The sequence below is a fragment of the Lithobates pipiens genome, unplaced genomic scaffold, assembly GCF_037356315.1.
Source record: "Lithobates pipiens isolate NorthernLeopardFrog02 unplaced genomic scaffold, aLitPip1_a1.2 Scaffold_23, whole genome shotgun sequence".
Lineage (NCBI taxonomy): Eukaryota > Metazoa > Chordata > Amphibia > Anura > Ranidae > Lithobates > Lithobates pipiens.
The window spans coordinates 193,648,648-193,667,015 of NW_027507785.1; the positions used below are offsets into that span (position 1 = coordinate 193,648,648).

Below are 18,368 nucleotides of genomic sequence, written 5' to 3' on the forward strand. Positions count from 1 at the left end.
CCGTTATCTCATACACATATGGACCAAAGGAATAAAAAAGTGCTCATACTTCAGTATTTAATAAATCAAAAGTGAGTGGTAATACATATCGATGTGCCCTTACATTAGAGGTGCCTCAAAAAGGCACTAATGAAGCCAGCAATGAGTATGGAATCCCACACCGGTTTTTATATTAATTTAATTCCAGAGTATATTTATTCTTATAAACATTTAATTGGGTTTTATATGAATTTATCATTCATTGTATTGTTTTTTATTTTTGGATCCAATCAATTGAGACCAGCATTAACGTGCAGAATGATCTAATTAGCCAGAGATTCCTTGAAAAGGGACATCAAGAAGCTCATATTAAAAATCAACTAGAAATGGTGAAGGCGTTAGACAGAACACCTCTAATGCCCCGTACACACGGTCGGATTTTCTGGCGGAAAATGTTCGATGGGAGCATTTTGTTGGAAATTCCGACTGTGTGTAGGCTCCATCAGACATTTTCCATCGGAATTTCCGTCGCACAAAATTTGAGATCTGGTTCATGTTGTTGTCGGAAATTCCGAGCGTGTGTACACAATTCTGACGCACAAAGTTCCACGCATGCTCGGAATCAAGCAGAAGAGCCGCACTGGCTATTGAACTTAATTTTTCTCGTCTCGTCGTATGTATTGTACATCACCGCGTTTCTGACCAACTTTGTGTGACCGTGTATATGCAAGACAAGTTTGAGCCAACATCCGTTGGAAAAAATCCATTGATTTTGTTGTTGGAATTATTGATCAATGTCCAATCATGTGAACGGGGCAGTATAAAAGATAAACCAAAGCAGAGTGTTTTCCAGGATCATATGCCCCTCATTCTTAATTATGAAAAAGGAAAAAATCTATCTAGCAATAACGTGTAGCATACAAGACCATCCACATCATCCCAAATAATCAAGAAAAAAGAGAAAAGGTTCCCCAGGGATTATACGGGTGGGCGTCTAGATATATGCACAGAGTACGACAGTAATATGAAAATAATACATTTTATTAGGTTAATATAAAAATAGACAATAAAACCAATATATTAAACAATTTATACACATAAATCTTTAGATCATGATACAAGGAGCTCTAAGGTAACAGACCACAATCGAACGTGATACATGGAATACCTGACATGTTTCGGAACTTTGTTTGTTTGTATAGTTCCTTCTTCATGGGTTTTTTTGGCGATATACTGTATGGTAGTATGAGAAAATTGCTGTACAATCTCTGTATAGCAGACAGATCGTAAATGACCAAATACAACAGGTATCACTTCATCGGTCCAGTCTCCATTAGTTAAATAGATAAGAATAGTGAGCAACAAGTTTCAGGTCACTCCAACAAGTAGAGCTAAGGACGGGCGTCATGATCCATGGAATCCTCAAGGAACAGCAATTTGGAGGGTCAGGAACCTTGTATTGATGCAACTCAGGAACGTTCAGTCTGGTTTTGGTACACAGTCTGGGCATACAGATTGGTTTCTATGCAGAAGTGAATCTGATTTTGCACTCTCCAGCTTTAGTAAATAAACCCTACTGTATTGTGTGGCATTTAAAACTTTTAAAAAAGGGTGTCACATGCCATCTGGTGAGTGTTTCGTGTTTCATTAACCAGTGGGTGTACCAGCACGTGATTAGAGGTTACACCTAAACCTGTAACACAGGGATATGCAATTAGCGGATCTCCAGCTGTTGCAGAACTACAAGTGCCATGGGACATAGCAAGACTCAGACAGCCACAAGCATGACACCCAGAGGCAGAGGCATGAAGAGACTTGTAGTTTTGCAACAGCTGGAGGCCTGCTAATTGCATATCCCTACTGTAACATATCCCGCAAAAAAAAATCAACATATAATACCATCTGTACTTTTATAGTGATGTTTCTTAACAGATATTTGTAAACAGCAGTAAGTAAGGCCATAAATAATTTTTTTCATGGGGGTTCAGAACTCTCAGATTGCAAGAGTTAAGCCCCAAACACACTATTAGATTTTCTGCAGATTTTTTCCTTCAGATTTACCAAAACCATATAATATGAGATCAAACCTTAGAAATTTAAATTTGTATGCAATCAGGCAGGCCCTTGCAGTACATGGTTTTGGTAAATCTGAAGGAAAAAATCAGCAAAAAATCTGATAGTGTGTATGGGGCTTAACACAAAATTGTGTCAGGCAGACATATAGGACAATGCAACTAAATCAGACTCAGTGAGTATGCACCAGTAGGCAAAGTGAGGGAAACCCACAGTCACATACTGATATACTAATGGCTTGACCTCTCTGTGAAAGAGAGGTCAAGAGAGTTGCAGGCACCAGGCAGAATTGATGATCTAATCCAGTGGCCAAAAGTAGAGCCTGGTGGGCTGGACTTAAGTAGCATTGTAGGCTGGGCATATTACATTGCAGCACTGCACAGAGGCCAGCTGCAAAAATCACTCTGTCATTTAGGCCAGTAGATCACTGCAGTCCTATACGCAGTGCCATCTGCAGTTTTGATTCAGTCAATTTTATTTTACCGGCTTTTGCTCTGTTGTTGAGTGCCACTGCGCAGATAGGCAGGGCACTCTGGGGCATTGGGACCCCCTAGCCCCCCTTATCTACGCCCCCACCCATAAGCATTAGAATTTCAGAACAAATATAAAATAATGTGGTATATTGGGACCCCCTAGCCCCCCTTATCTACGCCCCCACCCATAAGCATTAGAATTTCAGAACAAATATAAAATAATGTGGTATATGTCCAATGAAAAACCTGCTTCCATCCTTCACAATAAATCCCATAAATCTAAGAAAATTTGAAAATCCTATCTTCCAAAGGACTTTGATAGGTCCTTTTTTTTATGCATATAAAACAAAAGATTTCTTATATTATTGTTTACAAGCTCTTCCTTGTGTAGATTTGCTTCCCCTGTTCCTGCTTTATTTATATTCTTTCTATTTCCTTCTTTTCTATTCATCTCTTTAATTTATCTTACACAGGGCCAGTGCTACCACTAGGCAAACTAGGCAGCCGCCTAGGGTGCACTGCTGCCTAGGGGCGCCCGGCTGCTGATTTTCCTCCGCGTCTGGATGCTCTGCAGGCTGCAGCATGTAACTAACTCAGACCCAGGCAGCTGCTCCATCCGACCGGTAATGTAATTAGAAGCGCATCACAGCACTGGAGCCCCAGCGCTAGAGGCAGCGGAGCCAATGCTTCCTGTATAGCACTGCCTCCTGTCACATGGGCAGGGCAAAGGGGGTGGAGTCTGGGGTGGAACCAATGAGGCGGAAAAATTAGGATTCGCCTAGGGTGTCAAAAACCTTTGCACCAGCCCTGATCTTACACCAATATTTATCTACAGTATACTAAAATAGAACAAGTATGTATAAATACACAATTTATATTCACTTTTAAGACTTCATTACCATTTATACTGTACATTGACCTATGATTGATAACATGATATGTATATGATCTATATTCATAGCTACTATTGCATAAATATCTCTATATACATCTTCTTTTGCTGTATTATTATCTAATATTTTAAAAATATTTATTGAATCTGAAGAATTTCAGAACAGAGTTACCTGTCTCTAATGGCACACCGTAGCTAGGCAGACTTGTTCCTTCATAAGTGGAGGCCAGCACATGAACCATATGCATTGATCCACATGGAAGTTTCCCCAGTGTGCATGAAGTGCCTGCACTGCTGCAGTTCCACAATCCATTCTCTCCTCGTGCAGTCGCTGTGTACTCTGCACCATTGTTATTAGGCTCCCAGGTAACCATGAAGCTACTTACATCAACCATTGTGATATTCTTGATTTCAGGGCTACATGGAGCTGGAAGAAAAACAAATTGTTTCATTTTTTTTTTTCATTTTAGAGAAGACCAACTTGCGATAGTCTTACCATCCCTAAATGTTTTGTTCTGGAATTTTGCAGGGAACCTTTTGTCAGAATATAAAATGTGAATGCTCTGGTCGATAAAATTGGCAGCAGTTATGGCATCATTCAAAACACTCCACAAACATGGAACAAACTGTTAATTATTAGGTTCACATCTGAGCGATTTAAAATCGCAGTCAAAATCAGAGTGATTGTAAATGGAGCTATCACAGAAAGGAAAGTAAGAATTTTTTTTGGAATGTTTACATGAAATAAGAACTGTAGGTAAAACACAAAAAAATTAGGAATGTTTTTAAGAAGTGAAAAAACATTTGTCTTTATCATTGCCATGTTATTATATGTACTATTTAAAAAAACATACTATTTCACAATGAGACAGGAAAAGAGTCTTTTATAAAACTAGACACTATATAGAATGCACACCAGTAAACTTTCCCATCATTAGTTTAAGCAGTAATTGAAATTTGCTATTAGAAGCTATTCAGACAGCCAACAAAATGTATCAGTACTCTTTCAATGTGCCTGCTTTTATGGGCTGATAGCAATATACAATATTATATTAATGCTACTACATTTGTCTGCTTTAATGCATATATAAAACACAGGCAATGATCTGTATGTGTCTGTGCAGTACCATTTTGCTTGGGTAAATAGACATACATTTCTGTTTCAGCTCTATAGAGATAGAGGTCAAAGAATACATTTACCAAAGACTATGGGTATGTTAAATCACTAGTAGAAACAAATGAAGCTGCGCTAAACAAGTGATATACAAGTGAGTGCTATAAAGAAAGTGATACTGAAACCACTTATATATATAAAAAATTATAGATAGGAATAAATAAAATGTGATGTATATTGCTAATGAACCACGTGACTAATTAAATACAAGATAAATAAATAAATTATACACAGTAGTGACACAAAAGTGCACAAATTAGATCACAAAAAAGGTGCATAGATACACATTTAAATCGAATAAACACAAAGAGTCCATTCCGTGAGATACAAAACAACCACAGGAAAACCATCCGGTGTTAGGTCCTCATATGCTTCACCATATTGAGCATCCACCACCTATAGGTATTAGGCTTACCCGATTCACAATCACACACAGCTTATCTCCTCACCACACTTAAAATGTGATGGGATATGTCTCCCCCGACCTGGGATCCTAAGGCGTCCTTCCAACCCGGGGATATAATTCGCACTGAGCAGGTCTCCCGCTGCGCGGCTGTGGTGGCGCTCAACGGCAGGAATGGTTGAATGTGTGAGGCAATCAGCACTCCGAGGCCATAAAAAGAAAAAATTCAAAGGGGGCCAACATCGGTAAAATCCGAGAGATTTATTTAGGCAAAAATCAAAGTTTAAATCATAAAATGTATAAAGAGCTTAAAACACTAAAATTGTAGCCGGCCAGCTCAAAAAAAGTCAGTTCGCCCGTGCAATACGGAGCAAGACCACACGCGGTGACATCAGCACGTCGTACGCCCTACGTGTTTCGTCATACAAAGCACGTGGTGTCGGGGTCGGCTATGATTTTGGTGTTTTAAGCTCTTTATACATTTTATGATTTAAACTTTGATTTTTGCCTAAATAAATCTCTCAGATTTTACCGATGTTGGCCTCCTTTGAATTTTTTCTTTTTATGGCCTCGGAGTGCTGATTGCCTCACACATTCAACCATTCCTGCCATTGAACGCCACCACAGCCGCGCAGCGGGAGACCTGCTCAGTTCGAATTATATCCCCGGATTGGACGGATGCCTTAGGATCCCAGGTCGGGGGAGACATATCCCATCACATTTTCAGTGTGGTGAGGAGATAAGCTGTGTGTGATTGGGAATCCGGGTAAGCCTAATACCTATAGGTGGTGGATGCACAATATGGTGAAGCATATGAGGATTTAACACTGGGTGGTTTTCCTGTGGTTGTTTCGTATCTCACGGAATGGACTCTTTGTGTTCATTAGATTTAAATGTGTATCTATGCACCTTTTTTGTGATCTTATTTGTGCACTTTTGTGTCACTACTGTGTATAATTTATTTATCTTGTATTTAATTATCCATGTGGTTTATTAGCACTATACATCATGTTTTATTTATTCCTATCTATAATTTTTTATATATATAAGTGGTTTCACTATCACTTTCCTTATATTGTATATATCACTTGTTTAGCACAGCTTCATTTTGTTCTGTAGTGTTGTATATCACTTTGAGTTGCAGCTTTTGTTAGTATTATTATAGCACAGCTTTTTTCTTTATATGTTAAATCACTGATGCATCCACAAACCAAGCCAAACCACCTCATGGTAATCACTTCCTCTATGCTGGTTTGACACTGGTGGGCTGCAGGGGGCATCCGCTATTTCCATTTGCTGCATGCTCGGTTTTAGCTGCGGTCCTATAAACTTCTATTAGGTCATGCGTTTTTTGCCATGTTTTCTCAAAGTACACCAAAAGTCCTGCATGCTGAATATTTGGTGCACTTTCAGTACAGTAAAACAGGTGACCTAATAGGTAAAGCGCAAAAAAATAATGGATACGCCCATGCTGTGGCCAAACCACAGTGCACCAATGAGAAACTGGCCTTAAAGAAATTTTTGTTTTGCAGGTAAAAAAATGTGCATTAATTATATTTTGGGAGCCTGTAAAGCATTGCATCAGTGATCAGCAGATCACTGATGCCATGCACAATGCTCACAGTGCCATGATAGCTCATTGAAAACTAAAAGCCGGCAGCTGCAAAGGACGGTCACAGAGGACCTTGAAGGAACGACGCGGTCAGGTGGGCGACGCGGCCCCACACAGCTGCATCTTCTTTAAATTGTAGCAGCAGACACTTGGAGAAGGGGGGGGGGGGCACAGGGGCCAGTGCATTCATAACATGTTATATGTTACACGCTGAACATGTTGTGAAAGGTGAAAGTATCCTTTAAAGCAGTATTAAACACAAAACTAAATATTTCATATATTTACAACTTACAAATTCTTAGATGCAGTGCCTGCATTTGTTTTCCTTTTTTAAGGCTTTTTTCCCTTTGTTTTCACCTTGTGATCTGGCCAGTAACCCCCCCCCCCCCCCCCCCGTATTAGAGTGCCCGCTATCTGGATGAGGGAGGACAGGGCGCACCTTTGGATAGCAGCCTTGATAGTCTGGGGGGAGGGTAGTGTTGGCTATACTAGCAGATTAAGATGCACTAACAAAGGGCTTTACAATAAATAAAAGCTGATGGTTGTAAGCATCCCTTTCAGTGCTAAAGGGTTTGAGTTGATTTACTAAAATTGCAGAGTGCAAGATCTGGTCCAGCTTTACATGGTAGCCAAACAGCTTCAAAATTCAGCTTGTTCAATTAAGTTTTAACAAAAGAAAAAAAAAGAAGAAAAACTGGAAGCTGATTGGTTTCTATACAGAGCTGCACCAGACTTTGCACTCTCCAGTTTTAGATTTTAGTCAATCAACCCCTTGCCTCATCCCTGCAACTGCTACATCTGCAGGAGATCTTGAGCTTTCGGAAAACAACAAACTTACTGGTAGGACCACCAGATGAAAATAAAAGAATAAAACGAATGGAGCCATCACATCTAAGGCCGCGTACACACGGGCGGACTGTTCGCCCAACCTTGTCCGCTGAACAGTGTTTGGGCGGACAGTCCGCTCGTGTGTGGGGCTTCAGCGGACAGTTTCAGCGGACAGTTGGACGAACAAGGTCTTACGGAAATTCCGAAAAACTGTCCGCTGAAACAAGGTTTCAGCGGACTGTTCGCTCGTGTGTAGGCTTGTTCGGCCAACTAAGTCTCGCGCATGCTCAGAAAGGATTTCCACGCCGAAAGCTATAATGCAGTGTATAGGACGTCGTATTTTTCGTCCCGTCGTACGTGCCGTTCACGTCATCGCGCACGGTTTCAGCAAACTGTTCGTCCGTCGTGTGTGGCCATGTCCGTCCATGCTAAGTTTGAGCGGACTGTTTGCCGAAACTGTTGGACGGACAAAGTTGGGCGAACAGTCCGCGCGTGTGTACGCGGCCTCAGAGTTTGTAAGCTGCAATATATGAAATATTTCCTTTTGGGTTTAATACTGCTTTCATTTTCAGTTTTTTTTCTCTTTTTTTCATAGGCTGATTTGCAAGGTTATTTAAACTATACATACATACACACACATATATAATAAAATAAAAAATGATATGTTATATATTACATCAATGATATATACTATATACATACCTGTCTTCATATACTTAGATGCACATGAGGTATTGCTGCCTCTGTTTTCACTGTAGGAAAAGACAGTGACATTGTATTGCCTATTACACTGAAGGCCAGAGAGAGCACAAACTGTGGCAGTGTCATTACAGAGGATGACAGTGGTCCCATCAACTGCCTTGGTCTCATACATTTCTGCACCTCGCACAGCAGACCAAACAATCTCCAGAGTATCCCCAGATACGAAGGCCGGAGTAATATCACTGGGGCAACAAGGAGCTGTAGAACAATAACATGTCCTGTAAGATTTGGTAGTAAATTGCAAACAGCAAGGCAAAAAGTACATATCAACATAAGTTACCATCTACCCCAGTAGTTGCCATTTCTACTTTTACCCCTCAGTAAGCAAGCCATCTGGAAGTCCAACTTGGTACATTGTTATAAAATTTGTCCAGGGCAGAGTGAACATTCAGAACCCAGATTATATTCATATATGCAAATAAAACTGCTAAATGGTGATAACCGATTCCTGCTAGATCAAACTGTAACTCCAAAAAACAAGTCAGTGAACCACTAGTAGTATGTAGTAAACATTGTAATTATTCTAAATTAATCTGATCCTTTTTAAAATCCATTGCTGCCACATTCAGCAAGCACGTATGCGTGCATCTAGACGCATCGCCTCTTGTCAGATTTGAAAATTATGCAACTTTTTCATCTTTCCCATTGAAATTAGTCCAAATATTTTTGTTTCTTACATGGTCATACTATCTCACAATTCTATTTGATATTTTGTAACAAAGATTATGTAGTCTATTCATAATTTTTTTTTTTAAAGTCACAAATAATACTAGAAATGTTTGTGACTTTTTCAAGGGTCACGTCACTTGAAAAAGTCACGTGACGTGTGACGCAACACGTCGGGAGGCACAGCCATTGATGACATTGTATACTAGTGTCAGCAGAGGATCTGCTGCCTGTAAAGAGCGGTGTTGTGTCTGACCATTAGATAAAGTGCTACATTCCTTGGTCTATGTGAATGGATACAATCTAGTGTTTTTGCTCTCCAATATTACAGCATTGCGCAATGATACTTTTTATCTTTTGCTTCCTTTATGTGAATACTCAATTTTGAGCACACCAGTACTCCAACCTATCAGAGTTAACACTTTGGAAACATATCTTGTTGGACATTTAGCCTGCTCGTCAGTGGTCACTAATTGCACAACTGGGTGTTATTTAAAACCTTTGTGATTGCTTGCAATACATGTTTACCAGGAAATCTCTACAGAGATATGGATTAGAGAATACATGAGACTTTTGATTATATATTTATTTATTTAGTTATGTGTATTGAACAACGAGTTGTTAATTCGCCTTTTCCCTCATTTATATATATTGTCCACCCAATTATGGTGTATTGGATATACAGTTTGTGATGTAACATTATTTAGTTGCTTATATTCAGCACTGGTTTTTGAATTCTATAAGTGGGGTCTTTGCGATTTTTTTCTTTTGATTTTCTCATTTTGGCCTATTGGCCCACACAGTACACGGCACAGTTTGTCCTTGTGATAGGGATATTTTTGCACATTACACTTTAGTTATTCGTGAGATACTGATTTTAGCGCATCACTATTGATGTATATTTATTGATTTTGGGTACTGACCACGATTAAGTGATTGCAGCTTTTTTCATTGAGGTAGTCTCACTAGGGGTCCATATTTGCGCTTTAGTATATTTTCTTAACTTTGTAAAATATGTCTTGGTATGCTGACACCTTAAGAGTTTTCTTCACTGGAACTAAAGGGCCAAGCCCAACCCCTGAAAAACAACCTCACACCATAATCCCATCTCCACCAAATGATTTGGACCAGTGCACAAAGCAAGGTCCATAAAGACATGGATGAGCGAGTTTGGAGTGGAGGAACTTGACTGGCCTGCACAGAGTTCTGACCTCAACCTGAAAGAACACCTTTGGGATGATTTAGAGCGGAGACTGCGAGCCAGACCTTCTCGTCCACATTAATGCCGGACCTCATAAATTTGCTTCTGGAAGAATGGTCAAACATTCCTATAGACACACTCCTAAACCTTGTGGACAGCCTTCACAGAAGAGTTAAAGCTGTTATAGCTGCAAAGGGCATGCCAACTCAATATTGAACTCTACGGACTAAGACTGAGAGGGGCAGAGCCACACTGTGTGTCAGTAGATGCATACAGACTGGCTCTGGATCGAGCCTGCACACCTGCCCCCATAGCAAGCAGCTTACATTGGGGGCAGACACAGAAGAGGAGGAGAAGACAGTGCCAGGGGGGACCCCAGAAGGAGAGGTTCAAGGCTGCTCTGTGCAAAACTATTGCAAATAGCAGGTAAGCATGTTTATTATTTAAAAAAAAAAAAATCAAATTTACAATAACTTTAAATATGCTTGTCCTGGTGTAATGTCTGCTTACCTGTGGTATAGTTCAAGAGCTCACCGAGGGGGCTTTGCCCTGCCTTGTTATATGCAAAGACGCTCATAAAATAGATGAACCCACATTCAGATGGAAAATAACATGGAGACTGGGATGTGTTGCAGTGAACTTCAAAACCATCATCACTCTTCACAAACACAACATAATAATCAGCAAGGTTTCCATGGGACCATGACACTGTGAGATTCCCAGGATTGTCCTCCACAACTGTGATCCCATTAGGTGCACATGGAACTGAAAGTAAAAAATGTAAAACAAAATGCTATTTGTGTATAGCTAGCTTTACCTGCAAACATTTGATTAGCAAACTTACATTGACACAGACACTTTTTTCACTTTCATTATTTGTTAAATATACAGTATTGCTATTGAAAAAAATTGCCTTCATGTTTAAGTAGTATTTTTTCATTCATGGGGCAGCCGTTTTAATTCCATTTAATCCCATGTAAAACAACATTAAAATCTACTGTTGCAAGGTCTTTCATTCTGCATTTGAGTTCAAATTGACTAAACTTACAGGTATCAGTGTATCCACTGATTTTTCAGCTGTCTCTTCTTGTGCCCGAATGACAGATTTAACCTAATTCAAACAAAGTAGTATTTTTTTTCTCAAAAATAATTTATGTTCCGAGTAGGGTTGCACAGATACTGATATCGGTACTCGTACTCGTATACTCGTGCAAATGCTCCGATACCTGAAACTTTAGCCTTGGTTCATACAGGAGTGGTGCAGGAAACCGCATTTCATTCGGCCAGGAATTGCACCACATTCCTATTAAAATTGCATGCAATTTCTTTCCAGTGAGATTTGAGCCCATTCATTTTGTATGGGTTCAAATCGCACCGCAAAGGTATCGGTACTTGGTATCGGCAAATACTTGACCGAAAGTATCGGTATTTGTACTCAGCGGTAAAAAAAAAAAAAAGCCTAGGGTGGATCTTTGGAAACCTGTCAGGAAGACATAAACTGCCATTGCTGACCCCTCCTTCTGAAAAAGACTAGCTGGCTGGCTGATATATTTTAAGTTCAGACACTGACTCCAAATAAGTACGGTAAGCATTGAAGAGTTTCTTAAAACTTGCATTTTCAGTGGTTAGCCAGCAATCACTCAGCTTGAGTTTCCAATAATAATAATAATAACAATAATCAGTAAATACAGATTGTATCTTCTTATTGGCCTCTTAACGATTAGCCAACATTAGACTACAGTCTGTTCTTCTGCATTCTTGAATACAATGGATCTACATATGTTATTTTACATTGCCTTAAAGTGGTTGTAAACCCATTACAACCACATTAACCTACAGGTAAGCCTAGATTAGGGATTACCTGTAGGTGCAAGAAATATCTCCCAAACCTAAAAAGGTTTAGGAGATATTTGCAGAAATAGCGGCACTGATGTCTACGGCGCATGCGCTGTAGACATCGGGCGCAGCTGCACGGAGCGTGCCGTTTCTAACAGAGATCATGCTGTTAGTGGCGGTACCAGCGCGCATGCATGGGAGTGACATCATCGCGGCTCCGGCCAGTCACATCGCTGGAGCTGCAATACCCAGAAGTCACTGGCGGCGTTGGAGGAGGCAAACGAGGGCTGATGCGGGGGCTTCGATCTCAGGTAAGTAATTCATAATTAGCTAGTATGCTATGCATACTAGCTCATTATGCCTTTGTCTTGCAGGGTGTATTTATTTTTATTTTCTTCAGAGGCTTTACTTCCTCTTTAAAGTCACATTAAGCCCTCAGTTTTTTAGTTAAAATTGGAGTAAATTCCTATCTCTGACTTTTACCTATAGGTAAGCCTATAATAGGGCTTACTTATAGGTAGTGTATATATCTCCTAAACATGCACCGTTTAAAAGATATTTACTGTACATGCAGCCAGAGAAATCACTAGCGCATGCGCTCAGAAGGAACGAGCACCCAGGCTGTTCCTTCAGAGCCCTGTGCCGTAAACTTCAGCTCCCACGTGCATGCGCGGGAGTAATGTCATCGTGGCTCCGGCCATTCACACAGCCAGAGTCCGCAAAGCCGGAAGGAAAACGGGTGAAGATAGGAGCGCTTGTAGCTCTGACATCTTGGTGCTGAAAGGGCTTCATTTAGGGCTTCGTTTAGGTCTAACTAAAAAATAATTCAGCCTGAAATATTGTAACATGACACAATGGGACACAATAGGATAGCTGTATAACAGCCATTGTTGATCACACACATAAGGATATAACTGTACTACTACTGTACTTAAAAATAAATAATAGTACATTTTCATTGGATTCCTGCTGGACAAAATTTTAACTGTGGGTGGCCTTATTGGTTACTTGCTCGACAAAAGTTGATTTTTCAATTTACTTTTGTACCTGGAGCCAGTCAAAATCATCCAATTAGAGGCAAGCACTGTCTAGATATTTTAATGGCTGGCAGCTGGCAGCTTTCTTCTATCCACACTCCTTAACATGGAAGGGGGAATACATGGATTGTTCTCTCATTCAACCAGCTTAATCAGACCTCTCTATCCCATTCCCAGGTTTTCTCACTTCCTCCATTCTTAATAAATCTATCTAAGCAAAAAGGCATTAAACAGGTCTTCTAATTTGTCATTTTCCAGCAACAACCCACCTGATAACAGACTCCATGTTTTTGGTGATAGAGTAGATCCTGCTTCATTGGTAGCTACCAGGGACACGGCATATTCTGTTCCACACTGTAAAGAAGTGATTGCGCATGGAGATACAGACATTGTACAGTTAAGACTGGTGTCTCCACTATAAAGAAGTATGGTGTAGTTAGATGAGCCATCAGCTTCAGCTACAGAGAATGTGGCTTCCAGAGCTCCACTGTTGAAAGTAATTTGCACATCTGATGGGGCAGCTGGTCCTAAAATGTAAATAATTTAATTAATACCCAAATACAGATTTCCAAATTTTCTACTGCTAATTACTGTGGGGGTTTAAGACAGCAAATTAGTAAAGGTCATGGAGCAACTCAGGGAATCCTAATATTCCTACCATATAAATAATAATCTGTGCTAGTGCTTTATAATGTCATGCCTCAATCCACTATTTGCATATACAAAGAACTAAAAACATTTTTTATGGGACTTTAAATGAGGTGATCTTTTATGCAAATATTGTACCTCATTTAAAGTCCAGTGAAAAATGTTTTTAGTTCTTAATTTTCCTACTAATTAATTAAGAGGTAACCTATAGAGACATACAGACTGACAGATAGATACTGTAAATATTGAGGAACACAGACAATGGCAGAAGGATATAGTATAACAGACTTATATATATACTTGTTCAACTTTATTAAACTCTATCCACCAAAGGGACAAGCCACAAACACCTCAATTGAAACCCTACCCAGCCTCAAGCAGGGACATATTTTGCTTCTTAAGAACTGTACCTCTATTCAACATTCTTATTGGAATTCATTTGGAACATGTGCGTAATTGAAACGCAGTGCTCATGGTCACTAAACATGGCTGGAGGAGGATTCTGGATTGTTGTTTTGTGAGGTACTGTCACAGGTTGTTTTGCTTACGTATATATAAGTGTGAAGCATTCAAAGGAGTTAGAAATACAATAATTGTAAGCATAGAAGCTGCCATATTGCTCATATGGCCTAGGTTAAATTTTTTAGGAGATTTTCAACAAATCAAAATGTACCTAAATACTTCTATGCCGCTTAAACACATATTTGTCTCCTTTCTCAAGTTCTTCTGCCCTCTGGAACATAAGAACTGATCATGTGATCTCTGCTAGAATTCAGGTACAGCACCTGACTAGACAGCATTGCCTAAAGCCCCATACACACTATCAGTTTTTCTGCTGAGTTTTTCCTTCAGATTTACCAAAACCATGTAGTGCAAGGGCCTGCCTGATTGAATACACATTGAAACTCCTAAGGTTTGACCTCATATTACATGGTTTTGGTAAATCTGAAGGAAAAACTCAGCAGAAAAACTGATAGTGTGTATGGGGCTTTAAAGTCACCCTTTGGCAAAGCTTAGGTAGCACTACCCCTAAAGAAGCCACTGTAATTTAACTGGTTATTCCCCAGAGTTAGTGCAGAGGCAGCCAGGCACACAGCAACATTTCACTCGTTCTGGCTCAGCAATTAACTAGGGCATGTCTTTTAGGAATTCTTTTGCTGAGGAAACTTGGATAGGGTGTATGGTGGCATGGGATACTCCAGAGTCCCTAAACATTTGCAGGAGGGCACTTCACCTTGCTAAGTCTCTGTAAACAGTCTCCATACAGGGAACAAATACAGAGAGCAGAATTGAGTCCCCTTATTAGAAGCTATTCCAGTCAGGGATACTACTGGCTCCTCCACCCAAAGGATACAGGACACAGTCACTGGAAAAATGAGCTCAGGTCAGTTCTCATAGTCAGAGGATCACGGGATACCTCCTTCCAGTATCCACCAGACACTTTTCAGTAAGACCCCTTCCACACTGAAGGTGCTTTATAGTCCTTTTAGAGCTAAAAATAGTCCCTGTAAACTGCCTCCCCTATCTCCCCAGTGTGAAAGCCTGAGTGCCTTCACACTTGGCCAGTGCGCTTGCAGGACCGGAAAAAAAAAGTCCTGCCAGCAGCGTCTTTGGTGCAGTGCGGGAGCGGTGCATACAGCTCTCCTAAATCGCCCTTGCCTTTGAAAGCAATAGGCAGCGCTGCCGAAACACCTGCAAAGTGCTTCAGCAGCGACGCTTTTCGGGTGCTTTTAACACCTTGTTAACCCTTTCTTTGGGATTAAATGTGCCCCGCTCCCACCAGCACAGCGCCGGTAAAGCACCACTAAAATGATTGGCGCTTTACCACTAACGTGACCTATGCCCCAGTGTGAAAGGGCTATTCTAAATCTCAGACTACTTACTGGACAGACCTCCCCAGGGATTGGCTAAAGCACACTAAATATTCAGGTTGCCCATTTTCCTTGCTCAACTCTCTATGTTCCATATGCCTCTGGAAAACAGGGGAGAGCAATCAAACCAGCAACCTGTGAGATTCAGAACACCCAAAAGCAATCAACAACTGACCCACTGATTACAGAGAAGCCATAAAGAACTAAATTTGCCTAACATCCTAGCAGCCTAACTAGGAAAGTGCTACAGTTACACGAACGACACTGGAAAGCTGAAAAATTGCGATAGTTTGTAGAGACAAGCAGGTATTTCAGCTTTCTCTTTAGATTTATTAACAGCATTATAAGGATGTCTTTCTCTAAATAAAGGTTATAGAAGAGTATAGGTCTGCTATGCACCAAATTTCTAAACATGTTAAAATTTGCAGTATACTAAATGAAACACATACTGAGCCAGGCATAAATAGAACAGTGCTAATATCGTGTGTTATTTACGTGTAATCTGGCTGTAGGTGATGTCATCTCCTGGTACTCCATTTGCATCCCAGGCATGAAGTTTGATAGTATAAATGGTGCCAGGGTCCAGAGAGGTGAAGTTCAATGATAAAGATGTGGTGTTCTGGTTCCACCTGGTGCCAGATCCATCTGATCTCATAACAGAAACGGAGTACAGAACAGCTGAAGGGACAGGCTGCCAACCAACACTCACAGAGTCACTGCTATAGGATTCCACGGTGACAGATGCAGCTGCCAAAACTTAAATAAAAAGGAGACTGATTCAGTGACACAAAAGCCATAGAAATTATGCAAATAGTTAAAGAAAAAAAAAAAAAAACGTATATCACATTGAGTAGTCATAGCACATACATTTTGAAATGTTATAACACTACAATATTTTATCTCCTAATACTCTATCATTGCACCTTGACTCTATCCTCTATCATTGCAGCTTGACAATGAGTTTTTACTTAAATATTTTCATCAAATGCTAATATTATTTATGATTTCCACTAATAGATGCCTTTGGATTGCATTCTAATACATGTTGGGGTAGGGATGGTCTCAGCTTGAGCTGCGACCATAACATAGGGACCTGAGCATGTATATTCTCTGCATTTGCAGAGAACACTCAACCATAATGCAATTATTTTAGCACATAAAACATGTACAAAGAAATTTGCAACTTGGCTTAATTGATCATCAACATCATGATCCAGTGGGATTTGTTCTACTTAATCTAACCTTACACTGAAAAGCCTTTGAAACCATGACAATCTACAGGTGCAAACAGAAATGCATGCAGACCTACATATGTCCTATTGCTAATAAACTGATTGTTGATTTAGGACATATTCACACTATGTGCAGTTACTTGCGTTTTCATGTTGGCATTTCATTGCATGAGAATGCAAATAAACGCATGTAAATGCTTATAATTATACTACACCGCAAGTCTCACTGGCAACAGGAATTAGGTCATAGGAAATATTCCTTGAACTGCTTGCCACCTGCCTACAGTAGTTATACTGCGGGCAAGTGTCACAGCCCGCCAATTCACGTACAGTACCTGACTCTGGTTGGACACAGTGCGGTTTTTTCAGCAGGTCTTGGCCAACGATTCATGGCTGATACCTGCTGATCGGCTGTGTCCAATCACAGCACAGAGTCCTGTGTTTACAAAAATATAGGGCTTTACACTGTTCAGCGATCTGGCTGTTTCTTTTTCCTGCAAAGCAGGGAGAAAAAACAGCCAGATAGAAAAGTAAAAGCAGCACATAATACACACATTACACATTGTTAGGCACATATTTAACCCCTTGATTGTGTAGCACCCTCTAGTTGTGCTTGGTGTTAGTGTAGTCAAATTTCTTTAGCTCAGGGCTAAACCTGAGCTTTGAATCTGGGTCAGGGTTCAGTGACTCAGGGCTGAATTACTCATCGTAGCAGCCTCTCTAGTGCCTCCCCCTGTTTTCTGGCACATTGGAGAATGTCCTAGACAAAGTGGGTGGAGGTAAGGAGGAGCTGCTTGGCAAATTTAGGAGGGCCCCAGACAATCCCCAGTAAAGGACTGACAGGGGGCAGGCCACCTCATACATAGGAAGATGGTGATGGAGTGCTAAGGAGGCTGTCAGTGGCCCTCAAGGGTGCACCCTAGTCTGGGGGGGGGAGACCTTGGGCTGGGGCTCGGGTGCTGGAAGGATCCTGCCATACCACATGGAGGAAGCCCGTCCTGGAGGAACAGTGGCAAGGAGAGAGTACAGCAGGAGCAGGTGAGCACTACTGAGAGTCAGCCGGGTGAGCTGGTGAGTGTCAGTCTGGAGGACTGTGAGGAGAAGTTAGCCTGCAGGCCTAGTAAAGGGGCAGCTGCAGCCAGGTGGGTTGACAGTGTCTGAAGAGGTGGTGCTGGGGATTAGTAGCCACAGGAGGAAGAGTACAAGCAGGGACACTAATCTTTTTGCTACACGACCAAGGGGCCTCAGGTTCCTGCCTATAATGGGCCATTGTATAATGGGCCATTGCCTTTGATCTGACTGAGTGACTTTCAGATCTTCACAAAGTAATCCAGCTGGGTTCTGCAAGCAAGTGTGTGCTGGAGGAAGAAGTGGAGCTGTATATAGAGACTGTATATAGGAAGAATGTCCCTGAAGTTCTGTTAAAGTTAAGAGTGGACATTCTATAACCTCCCATCCCTATCCAAGTTACAGTATAACCCTCTAATAAAAAAAAAAACTCTTGTTCTGTCTCAAGAGTGCCTGCTAAAAATTCTGTGTGCCTGGCTGTGCAAGGCGGGGATCCCAATTTAACTGCGGCTCCTTAAGGGGTGTGCCCAGGCAGTGTCATTAGTACAGTGTCAGTGTACAGTATTATCAATGATCACTGTATTAGTGTCACTGGCGACATCAGTATCAGCTA

The 18,368-nt window shown here is 40.8% G+C and overlaps 1 protein-coding gene across 1 annotated transcript in view; it reads right to left on the reverse strand.

Moving 5' to 3' along the window:
* Positions 1-18,368, reverse strand: part of LOC143928090 (fibronectin type III domain-containing protein 7-like) — a 48,668-nt gene that overhangs the window by 17,126 nt on the left and 13,174 nt on the right. Inside the window, exons 5-9 of the mRNA XM_077452711.1 lie at positions 15,951-16,211; positions 13,206-13,463; positions 10,574-10,828; positions 8,137-8,394; positions 3,590-3,844 (exon numbers count right to left, since the gene is read on the reverse strand). Of these exons, the coding sequence (XP_077308837.1) occupies positions 3,590-3,844; positions 8,137-8,394; positions 10,574-10,828; positions 13,206-13,463; positions 15,951-16,211 (1,287 nt within the window). The remainder of the gene's footprint in view (positions 1-3,589; positions 3,845-8,136; positions 8,395-10,573; positions 10,829-13,205; positions 13,464-15,950; positions 16,212-18,368) is intronic.